This window comes from Danio rerio, chromosome 4 (genome assembly GCF_049306965.1).
Source record: "Danio rerio strain Tuebingen ecotype United States chromosome 4, GRCz12tu, whole genome shotgun sequence".
Taxonomy (NCBI): Eukaryota; Metazoa; Chordata; class Actinopteri; order Cypriniformes; family Danionidae; genus Danio; species Danio rerio.
The window spans coordinates 73,407,785-73,420,455 of NC_133179.1; the positions used below are offsets into that span (position 1 = coordinate 73,407,785).

At 34.8% G+C, this 12,671-nt stretch overlaps 1 protein-coding gene across 4 annotated transcripts in view; it reads left to right on the forward strand.

The window, feature by feature from the left end:
• Positions 1-12,671, forward strand: part of LOC101886030 (copine-8) — a 268,218-nt gene that overhangs the window by 222,998 nt on the left and 32,549 nt on the right. For 2 of the 4 annotated variants that reach the window (XM_073948413.1, XM_005164936.6), the window contains one exon: positions 6,275-6,321. In XM_073948413.1, the coding sequence (XP_073804514.1) occupies positions 6,275-6,321 (47 nt within the window). Of the gene's footprint in view, positions 1-6,274; positions 6,875-7,401; positions 7,563-9,031; positions 9,182-12,671 lie in introns of those variants that run through there. The other 2 variants (XR_012402531.1, XR_012402530.1) reach the window with 2 other exon arrangements.

The following is a 12,671-nucleotide window of genomic DNA, read 5'->3' on the forward strand; positions in this document are numbered from 1 at the left end:
ATGCACAAGTTTTCCCGCTTGAAAGGAAGACACATCATCAAGGGAGTTTTAACTGGATTCCACTCATCCATTTATTGCATCATTTATGCAGCAGAAGGCAGGTAGAAAGTAGAAAGGTGAAAAACCTTTAAAATAAACAAAAATACAAGATATGTAATTAAATTGCAAATAAACACAAACATTTGTGAATTTTGTCTGATTTTTCACACAGTATTTTCAAATATTATACTGAATTGACACTTGTTAAAGCACAACCAACAGTACAGTTTAATATACTGAACTTAAATATTTAGTTTTAAGAAATATAAATGAAATGCGATTAATTTTGCAACTGCAGCAATCAGCTTGTGCACGTGATCTGCTCATGCATGCATATGAATTACTGAGGAAAATTCACATCTTAACGTCAGTCAGATAGCACTCAAATGATGATTAAAATAACCAAAACTATACATTTCTGCTTCATAACATCTTCTAGTTTACAAATAACTATTTGTATCTTGAAGTAATAAAGCAGCGGGCAGATAAGCACTGTAGGAGCAACTTTTCCCTCTGTGCCGAACTTGAACTCAGATGCTGCTTCACGGTTGATTTGCCCTCAAATACTGACATGCCAGTCGCGATTTTCATGCAATAACCAAAGTAAAGTTCTCACCGGCTGCCACTCCGAAACTTGATGATGGTTTTTTAACTGTTGGGCACTTTCTTTTGCTCAATTTTGGCGGAGGTTTCGTTTTGGCGGAGATTCTGTTCTCGTTAGGTTTCAGTTTTCTTTTTTCCTTACGTGAATGCCGAACTACTGCATGTCCTTCCGCCTCTCCCTCCGACTGGCGGATGGATTTTTTTCTCCTTCTATATTAGTTTGACTTGACAATTCCTGACGTCACCTTTAGGTTTCTGAAGAGCTCAAATGAAGCTACAAGTAGGCGTGGCTAACGGTCTCTATTTTGTTTGCTTGCCATCGCGCTGACTGGGAGTCACCAAAAAAGGGCAAAGAGGCGGAGCTACAGAAGCCTGCTAGCTTTTTTGCTTAGAGCGGCTTTTCTTTGGGAGAAACGCTTAAGAGTTCATTACCTGCGACCCGTTTGTGTTCTGACCACATGTGTTTGGTTGTGTACTAAAGAGTTTAGACTTTTAAAACACTGCTGTAATTCATTGAGCCACTAAACATTCAATTCAATTCAATTCAATTCAGCTTTATTTGTATAGCGCTTTTACAATGTAGATTGTGTCAAAGCAGCTTCACATAAATGGTCATAGTAACTGGAACAGTCATAAATGGTCATAGTAACTGGAACAGTCATAAATGGTCATAGTAACTGGAACAGTGTGGTTCAGGTTTTAGTGTTTAAGTTCAGTTCAGTTTAGTTTAGCTCAGTTCAGTGTGATTTAATCATTACTGAGAGTTCAAACACTGAAGAGCCAATTCAAACATTGAAAGTACAAAGCACTCAAATACAGTCTGTGTTAGTAATTGAAGTGATTGAAGATGAATTCAATCACAATTTTACTGTGTTAGTAAACACAAGGCTATTGATGAAATCCAGCAGCACACTGTACTGACACAGTTCAGATGACTGTTCTAGAGCAGGGGTGGGCAAACTCGGTCCTGGAGGGCCGGTGTCCTGCACAGTTTTGCTCCAACGCTAATTAAACGCACCTGAACATGCTAATCAGTGTCTTCAAGATCAGTAGAAATCTTTAAGCAGGTGTGTTTGATTAGAGGTGGAGCTAAACTGTGCAGGACATCGGCAATCAGCCGGAATCAGCTGAGGTGAAGTGACGGCGACCAGCGAGACCTAGCTGTCACTCAAGTGGCCACGCCCTTAATTATGCAGACGTGATATAACTTAATGGATGAGTTATTAAAAATTCACCCTCTCACAGTTGTCATGAAGGAAAATATTACCCATATAAACCAAAATTGTTCTTTGTAGCAGGCTGTAAACAGCTTTTTTCTGCTGTACAGTTGGCCGTTTTAACAGTGGGCTCAATAGAAATCTGCTGTATATGGATGCAGGACTAGCGGAATTTTAATGGATTGCAGTTTCAGTTACGTCCGTATTGGCTTCACGATGGAGAGCGGGAGGTTGCCGCTTGGTGCACACCATATCTAGACTATGTGTTAGGACTGCGTTGTTTTGTGTTTTTGATTTTGATTCTAGATTGGGGGCGTGCCTTCAGCGCACCTGATACTGGTCAGCGCCCTTATTTAAACCCCGGCAGAGAGTTTGTCGGGGCCGCTGTCCATTCACTTGGCAGTTGGCCAGAGCCGCGCTCCTATTTGGCCTTTGCTTTGCTTTGTTTCGCATCCATACATTATCACTGACAACATTTACAGCATCCATACATTTGCATTTCACACTGATTGAACATACTGATACTGATATTTTGATTATATAATTTATATTGAGCTTAATAAATATTCTTTTTGATTATACTTCTCCTTGTCGTCTCCCTCATTATGTTACATCCTTGAGCCAGGTGTAACACTATGCTTCAAATCAAAAATACATCTTTAAAACTTACACTGAGTGATGCTTACTTCTACACTTGTGTGTTAGACATTGTATTTTTCTGCGTGTTGTGAGATTTATGTCACGTGATGTCTTAACTCATATGTCGATTCACAGGGGAATTTAGACACTAATGATCAGGGATCAAGAAACGAGTATGTACAAAATGCTAGCAGGGTATCACAACTGAAACAAGAGCAAAAGTAACGTCAAATCAGCGCAAAATCATACAACACAAGCCAAAAACACACAAATTAAAGCTGCAAGCAGCGATGACAGGGACCTTGCACCCGGGCTCACTGCAGCCCGGTGGCCTTAGGATGACGGAGAAGAGCAAACAACAATAATTTAAGCTGGTATATATAAAGAATCCTGAGAAAATCACAGATTTATGCCAAACTTACAGGACTGTTATCAAGTGTGTGAATTTTGAGGCAGATAGGATAATGCATGCCTGAGTTATAACTACTTCCTGTTTCGTGGTGAATCATTAAAGTTTGCGAGTCCGCTGTGGACACGCCCTTCAATGAAAACTGTAGATCTTGGCAATTTAACATCGCCAAGGCCTTTAGATGACAAAAACCAATTTTGGTGTTGATCGGATAAAATCCCTAGGAGGAGTTTGTTAAAATACAACGCCTGGAAATGGCAAAAACGCCACTTTTTCGCCGCAGGAAATTAAAAATATCAGACTTCCTGTTGGGTTTGAGATTCCGCTCCAAGATACTTTTTTGTAGGTTTTGGCGTGTTTGGGGTGTGTGCCATTTCCGTGCGTGTTTAGGATTCGTAGCTGGGGGGCCAGTCCGTCAAATGTGCATGGGTGGCGCTGTTGTGTCATTTTGCCACGCCCACTTCTGAAACCCATAACAAACGTAAATTTTCACCACTTCTGGGGCGTGTGCAAAGTTTCGTGAGTTTTCGGGCATGTTTAGACCCTCAAAATCGCGATTTATTCCGCAGAAGAAGAGGAAGAAGAAACAGAGCAATTCCAATCCGCTTGTCCAATTGCCACAGCAGAATGAACCACCAACTATTCCCGCATATATTTTATACAACGGATGCTCTTCCAGCTGCAATGAATACAGGGACTAAGCCAAATAAAATGAACGAGTTAATGAATTTTAGCCGGTATTCTGTATACTGTGTGAGTGTATCTTTAATATATATCTATATTAACTGATACTATATAATTAAAATATATCACTAATGTTATTACAGCTAGTTTGAGTCTGGATGCTTCCTGTTTACTTGAGCGTTTCGGCTGCAAATGATGAAAATGCTGTCATTTTTGGTTATCCTCGTGCACGCTGGGATGTTTAATTATCTGAGATGGAGCGCGCACGCTTCCTCAGAGTGCCTTTCTGGGCATGTTTGTGTGTGTGTGACTTGCAGCTGTAACCCCAGTAATGTGAGTAGTCTAATGAGAGGAGACAGATCTGTACTTACGGCATTAGTTCGCTTGGCTCAGTGTCCCAGCAAACACAGACCCACCCCGGCTTGATGCATTCTGCTTATCCGCCCTGTCTGCGGAAACACCGGAGAAGAGACGAATCGCTAATTCGCTAATAACAGACACTCATTTGATGCATTTATTGTCATTGATGGAAATTTAAAGATTACATATTTGTCTACTTTTTTAATTCATTGAGATTGTTTACATAGGCTGCTACTTCTTAACGTAGTATCCTAAGTAATATACTGGATTGGAACACTACACATGCTCAATCAAGAATGCCAAACTGGACTTATTATATTGGAGTGTAATGTTTGCTCGGAGACCATCAGAAATCTTTGATTGCTTGATTGACTGTAGAAGTGCGTTCCATTTCCTTAAATTACACATGCAATAATCATGGCTTAGTTTATCCAAGATGGTTAATACTCGACACACAATCATACTTTTATTTTGAACCAGTCACAGCAATGCAAAGATGCTGCTGATGAGATCTTTTAAAAATTAAAATAACAGATTTGACAAAATCATATCCATTGACCAGAATAAAAAGCACAGTGGGCCAGATTTTATGATAATAATAGAAATGATATATATATATATATATATAAATGACATTGTGGAAAGAGAAAAGAAAAACTTTTAAGATTATTATTATACAGAAGTCACATTTTATTATTGCATTTAAAATAATGTCAAATATAGGTAAATAAAATTAAACATTAACCTTACTCCAAATAAATAAATAATTTTTATTTTTTTATTTTATTATTTTATTTGGTCAATTTATTAATTTATTATTTTATTTATTTATTAAATAATTAGTTGTATTTATTAATCAAATATTTAATTAATTTATTTATTTATGGATCAATATAATTATTTTATAAAAAATAAATGTATAAAAATATTTATAAAAAAATTAATAATTTATTTATGGATCAATCTATTTATCTATCTATCTGTCCGTCCGTCCGTCCGTCCGTCCGTCCGTCCGTCTATCTATCTATCTATCTATCTATCTATCTATCTATCTATCTATCTATCTATCTATCTATCTATCTATCTATCTATCTATCTATCTGTCATCTCATTTATCTATTTATTAAATAATGAATTAATTTATGTATTTATTTTTTAAATAATCATTATTTAATATTATTTAGTAATTTATTAATTTATCAATAATTTATTTTAATTATTATTTAATTAATTTATTTATTTATTTATTAATAAATCCACCAATTAACTTATCAATCAAATAATTTATTTATTTAATAAGTTATTAATTTATTATAGATTAATTATTATTATTATTATTATTATTATTATTATTATTATTATTAAATTTTTATGAATCAATTAATTAATTTATTTATCAATCAAATAACTTAAATTTTTATTTATTTTTTTTATTAATTTATTTGTCAATTAATTAAGTAATTAGTTAATTAATTCATTCATTCATTCATTCGTTTTTTTCATTTATTAATTTTTAATGTATTTTTTTTATCAATCAGTTAAAATATTATTTCATTTATTTGTTTATTTATTTATTTATTTTTTTTAAGCCTAGTCAGGGGTCACTACAGCGGAGTGAACCGCCAATTTCTCCAGCATATGTTTTACACAGCGGGTGCCCTTCCAGTGCTGGGAAACACCCATACATTCTCATTCACACACATTCCATACAACAATTAAGCTTACCCAATTCCCCTATAGCACATGTCTCTGGACTTGTGGGGGAAACTGGAGCACCCGGAGGAAACTCACGCCAACACGGGGAGAACATGCAAACTCCACACAGAAATGCGAAGGCGAGAACCAGCGACCTTCTAGCTGTGAGGCGAGAACGCTACCCACTGCGTCGCCCATTTATTAATTAATTTATTGATTTATTAATTATTTTAAATACTCAATTATTAATGCATTAATTTAATTAAAATTTAAATAATATAATTTATTTTTATTTATTTATTTACTCATTCATTCATTCATTCTTTCATTTTCGTTTTGTCTTTGAGTTCGCCACAGCCGAATGAACCCCCCACAGCAGTGGCACTCATTATGAACCTCACTTAATATAAATGTGGGCGTTTGACACAAATTTAAATATATAATGAAAATATGCAAATGTGGTGTATAATAGATGAATGTATATATCATTGACATCTGAATTATCTGAAGGGTTTACATTAGCACATCTTTCGGAATAATTCACCCATTGACTTTTATTGCACCAGGAGCATCTCAACGTTCCCACGACTGAAATAACCCTCACCTTCTCTGTCTCTTTGTTGTGCAGGACTCAGATCAATTTCACAGTGGCGATTGATTTCACAGCTTCTAACGGTGAGTGCCGTCTTCATCAGGAATTTCTGAAATGTATGCAGATGAGGCATGAAAAAGGGCCGGTAATAGCTGTCCTCTGTCATAATGAGCGAGGTTTAATGCAATAAAGAGCTCTGATGTGTGCGATTATACCGAGAGGCCTAGCCTTTTTCATTCATCTGCGGATTCAAAGGGAATACCACAAAACCGTCTGAATTACAGGGCCATCCTCGACTAACCTATTTCATAAGTTTCAGATTCATAATATCAGCCTTGCAGAGCGCTCAAAGAGTAAAGAGAGGAATAAAACCTTCATCAAATGAATGTCTTTTAACTCTTTTAGCCTTAAAGGAACTCTCAACTTCATTGGAAATAAGTCCTCCTAATGTAAACGGTTGAGTTTTACTATGTTTTAATCCATTCAGCTGGTGTCCGGGTCTGTCAGGAGCATTTTTAGCATAGCTTAGCATACATAAATGAATCGGATCTCACTCGATTTATTATTTTAATTATTTAAAACTCTCATTGTGGCATAATAATCAAGGAACTTGACCTGAAGATGGTCCCCAGCTAGGTAACCAGGTCACAGCGCTGCATAATATTGCACCTGCATGGTACGGCAGTGAAGTTTCTTGATTATTATGCCAAGATGGAAGAATACTTCATTATCTGTAGCCTTCCTAGCTATACCAACTTTTAATTTTCTGTCAGAGTCTAGCTTCACATAGGAAAATGATAAAAAAATAATCGTTTTTTTAATATGCTAATGGTCTAATCCGATTCAATGATTAATGCTAAGCTAAGCTAAAAGTGCTGAACTTTTGGGAAGTTGTGAAATGAGCCATTTCCCCCCACAAAAAGTGGTTTGTTCCTGTAAAAAGCTATTTTTGAGCTTATGCGTATAAAAATGTTACCATGGTAATGTCATATAATGCTGAAGCCCTATTGGACGCTTCATTTATTTCTGTAACACTTTCTGATTTTAGCTTAGCATAAATAACTGAATCGCATTAGACCATTAGCATCTCACTGGATTTATTATTTTAATTAATAAAAACTCTCATACTGGCGTAAGAATCAAGAAACTTGACCTGAAGATAGTCCCCAGCTAGGTAACCAGGTCACAGCGCTGCATAATATTGCACCTGCATGGTACGGCAGTGAAGTTCCTTGATTATTACGCCGAGATGGAAGTATACTTCATTATCTGTAGCCTTCCTAGCCATAACGACTTTTAATTTTCTGCCAAAGAGTCCAGCTTTAAATAGGGAAATTATTAAAAATCATCTTATTTGACATGCTAATGGTCTAAACTGACTCAATGATTGATGCTAAGCTAAGCTAAACTAAAAGTGTTGAACTTTTGTGAAGTTGTGAAATGAGCCATTTCCCCCCACAAAAAGTGTTTTGTTCCTTTAAAAAGCTATGTTTGAGCTCATGCGTATAAACATGTTACCATGGTAATGTCATATAATGCTGAAGCCCTATTGGACGCTTCATTTATTTCTGTAACACTTTCTGATTTTAGCTTAGCATAAATAACTGAATAGCATTAGACCATTAGCATCTTACTGGATTTATTATTTTAATTAATTAAAACTCTCATTCTGGCATAAGAATCAAAGAACTTGACCTGAAGATAGTCCCCAGCTAGGTAACCAGGTCACAGCGCTGCATAATATTGCACCTGCATGGTACGGCAGTGAAGTTTCTTGATTATTACGCCGAGATGGAAGTATACTTCATTATCTATAGCCTTCCTAGCCATAACGACTTTTAATTTTCTGCCAAAGAGTCCAGCTTTAAATAGGGAAATTATTAAAAATCATCTTATTTGACATGCTAATGGTCTAATCCAATTCAATGATTGATGCTAAGCTAAGCTAAAAGTGCTGAACTTTTGGGAAGTTGTGAAATGAGCCATTTCCCCCACAAAAAGTGGTTTGTTCCTGTAAAAAGCTATTTTTGAGCTTATGCGTATAAAAATGTTACCATGGTAATGTCATATAAAGCTGAAGCCCTATTGGACGCTTCATTTATTTCTGTAACACTATCTGATTTTAGCTTAGCATAAATAACTGAATCACATTAGACCATTAGCATCTCACTTGATTTATTATTTTAATTAATAAAAACTCTCATTCTGGCATAAGAATCAAAGAACTTGACCTGAAGATAGTCCCCAGCTAGGCAACCAGGTCACAGCGCTGCATAATATTGCACCTGCATGGTACGACAGGGAAGTTCCTTGATTATTATGCCGAGATGGAAGTATACTTCATTATCTGTAGCCTTCCTGGCCATACCAACTTTTAATTTTCTGTCAAAGAGTCCAGCTTTACATAGGACAATGATTAAAAAAATCATATTTTTTTTATATGCTAATGGTCTAATCCAATTCAATGATTGATGCTAAGCTAAGCTAAAAATGCTGAACTTTTGGGAAGTTGTGAAATGAGCCATTTCCCCCACAAAAAGTGGTTTGTTCCTGTAAAAAGCTATTTTTGAGCTTATGCGTATAAAAATGTTACCATGGTAATGTCATATAAAGCTGAAGCCCTATTGGACGCTTCATTTATTTCTGTAACACTTTCTGATTTTAGCACAGCATAAATGAATAAATCGCATTAGAACATTAGCATCTCACTGGAGTTATTTTATTTTAATTATTAAAAACTCTCATTCAGGCTGACGAATCAAGGAACTTGACCTGAAGATGGTCCCCAGCTAGGTAACTAGGTCACAGCGCTGCATAATATTGCACCTGCATGGTACGGCAGTGAAGTTTCTTGATTATTATGCCAAGATGGAAGTATACTTCATTATCTGTAGCCTTCCTAGCCATACCGACTTTTAATTTTCTGTCAAAGAGTCCAGCTTTAAATAGGAAACTGATTTTAAAAATCATCTTTTTTTTATATGCTAATGGTCTAATCAGATTTAATGATTGATGCTAAGCTAAGCTAAAAGTGCTGAACTTTTGGGAAGTTGTGAAATGAGTCTATTTCCCCCCACAAAAAGTGGTTTGTTCCTCTAAAAAGCTATGTTTGAGCTCATGCGTATAAACATGTTACCATGGTAATGTCATATAATGCTGAAGCCCTATTGGATGCTTCATTTATTTCTGTAACACTTTCTGATTTTAGCTTAGCATAAATAACTGAATCGAATTAGACCATTAGCATCTCACTTGATTTATTATTTTAATTAATAAAAACTCTCATACTGGCGTAAGAATCAAGAAACTTGACCTGAAGATAGTCCCCAGCTAGGTAACCAGGTCACAATGCTGCATAATTTTGCACCTGCATGGTACGGCAGTGAAGTTTCTTGATTATTACGCCGAGATGGAAGTATACTTCATTATCTGTAGCCTTCCTAGCCATAACGACTTTTAATTTTCTGCCAAAGAGTCCAGCTTTACATAGGGAAATTATTAAAAATCATCTTATTTGACATGCTAATGGTCTAATCTGACTCAATGATTGATGCTAAGCTAAGCTAAACTAAAAGTGTTGAACTTTTGGGAAGTTGTGAAATGAGCCATTTCCCCCCACAAAAAGTGTTTTATTGCTTTAAAAAGCTATGTTTGAGCTTATGTGTTTGAAAAAAATTACCATGGTAATGTCATATAATGCTGAAGCCCTATTGGACGCTTCATTTATTTCTGTAACACTTTCTGATTTTAGCTTAGCATAAATAACTGAATCGCATTAGACCATTAGCATCTTACTGGATTTAATATTTTTATGATTAAAAACTCTGATACTGGCGTAAGAATCAAGGAACTTGACCTGAAGATAGTCCTCAGCTAGTAGCATTGCGCCTGCCATGATATAGCAGCAAAGTTCCTTGACAATTAAACCAGAATAGAAGTATGGTTCATTATCCATAGCCTTTCTGACCATACTAATTCTGAATTTTCTGTCGGTTTAATGTAATTACAGAAGATACAGAAGAGTCTAGCTTTAAATAGGAAAACTATCAAAAATCATCTTTTTTCGATATGCTAATGGTCTAATCCAATTCAATGATTGATGCTAAGCTAAGCTAAAACTGCTGAACTTTAGGAAAGTTGTAAAATGAGCCTATTTCTCCCCTAAAAAGTTTTGCTTTTACATTTAAAAAGCTATTTTCGAGCTTATGCATTTAAAAATCTTATTGCGCCCTATTGGACGCTTCATTTATTTCTGTAACACTTTCTAATTTTTTATGCTATTTTAATTTTGCTTCCTACTTTTAACATAGTATGCACTGTATTTGTGTCAAATATGAGTTACTTTGTGCACACAGGAAGCCTCTACTACTATACATTTTAAGTCACTAACTTTTGTGAAAAGAAAACATGGAAATAAGGGTGAAATTCATTCATAGTTCATAATTAATTCATAATATTTAAACAGAAATGATAAATACTAGTGTTTTAAAGATTATTGGCAGTGCATGATGTTTGAAGTGTGCGATTAGCTAATATTTTGCACCTGTTATCGTTAAATAGTATTTTAATATGTCAAAAAATTATTCTTGTTTTAAATGCATTCAAAACAAACTGCTATATACAATAAACTGCTGTTACATACGACATTTTGTCATGACAAAACCAGTCATGAAGGTTATTTTGATTGATACATATTCAAAAAGCTAAATAAATAAGCTTTACCTTGACACGACCATGAAAGGAGAATATTTGGCTGAAAATCTGCAGTCTGAAAATAAAAAACTGAAAAAAAATGACCTTAAAAGTTGTTCCAATTAAGTTCTTAGCAATGCATATTACTGTTTACACTGCAAAAATGCTTTTCTTGCTTAGATTTTCTGTCTTGTTTCTAGTCCAAATATCAAAAAGTTCTTAAATCAAGAAGCATTTTCTAGACAAGCAAAATAAATTGTCTTGTTTTAAGAAATATTAAGCCAAAATGAAGTAAGTTTTTCCCTAAATCAAGCTAAATAATCTGCCAACGGGGTAAACAAAATATTACAAATCGAAAAGCAAGATTATTTTGCTTGCATTGGCAGATTATTTAGCTTGATTTAAGGAAAAACTCACTTAATATTGGCATAATATTTCTTAAAACAAGACTATATATTTTGCTTGTCTCGAAAATGCTTTTTGATTTAAGAATTTGTAGATATTTGGACTAGAAACAAGACAGAAAACTAAGTAAGAAAAGCATTTTTGCAGTGTAAACATGCTTTAATATAGTTTTATTAATATAGATCTTTATAATTTTGTTTTAATAAATATTAAAAATAGCACATTTACAAAATATAGTCATGGAACATGATCTTTACTTAATATGCTAAAGATTTTTTACATATATATATATATATATATATATATAAAATTTTGTCAAATTTGGCCGTTTTGTGGTTCAGGGTCACATCTTAGTAAGTGTCTAATGTAAATAAGTGTAAAAAAAATACATGATTGTCATATAAATGACTAAACAGCAGACACAGAATCATAATTAAATGATACACATTCTAATATCTTCAGCATCAAAAGGGAAAATGATGATCTATTTGTCTCATATTACTTATAATTCTCATAAATAAACATGATTGTTAGTCTTATATGTGTTAGTTATATTAGTACTCATATATTAGTGCCCATCCATGCATTTTAGAGCAGGGGTGCCCAAACTTTTTCTTATAAAGGGCCAAAAGCCAAACTTGATTGAGGGCCAAAGTTGAACACTCTATACCAAACTGTATTTTGCCATGTACAATTTCCTAATTTCTTTGCTAATATTTATAAATCACTAGGACATGTTGCTTTAAAACATATTAATTAATGATGCAGTATCATTTTTTAGAGTTTAATAATGAACTTAATATAGTAAAAACATAAACAATACAATTGATAACACAGGTTCAATGCTGAAAACTGCTCCTGAACACAGGTTCAATGCTGAAAACTGCTCCTGAACACAGGTTCAATGCTGAAAACTGCTCCTGCCTTCGCCTTGATAAGCTTGCTGATCTGTCAAGTGGCAGTATTTACATTTTAAAAGTCTGATTCATTTACAACATTTCATTTTACTTAGCTTTTTTTTAGCTCCTCAATTAAACAAAGAAACGAAAGATTATGTTAAATTTGAAATGACGATCTCTGTCAGGCGTTCACACTATTCAACTCCCTATCATTCACCCTCTCATTTCAGGCCAAACTAAAGGGCACCCCTACTTTGGACACCTCTGTTGTCCTTTAAATGCCCTTGCATTTTTTTCTCTTTCTCTGCTTTTGTCGCGTACGTTGATACCCTGTCGTTTTTGTTGTTGCTCGTTTCTGTGTGCACGTTATCCGTCTGTTATTCGTACATCGTTCTTAGTTTATCGTTGTTTACGAGGCTTGGACGAAGCGGACAGGT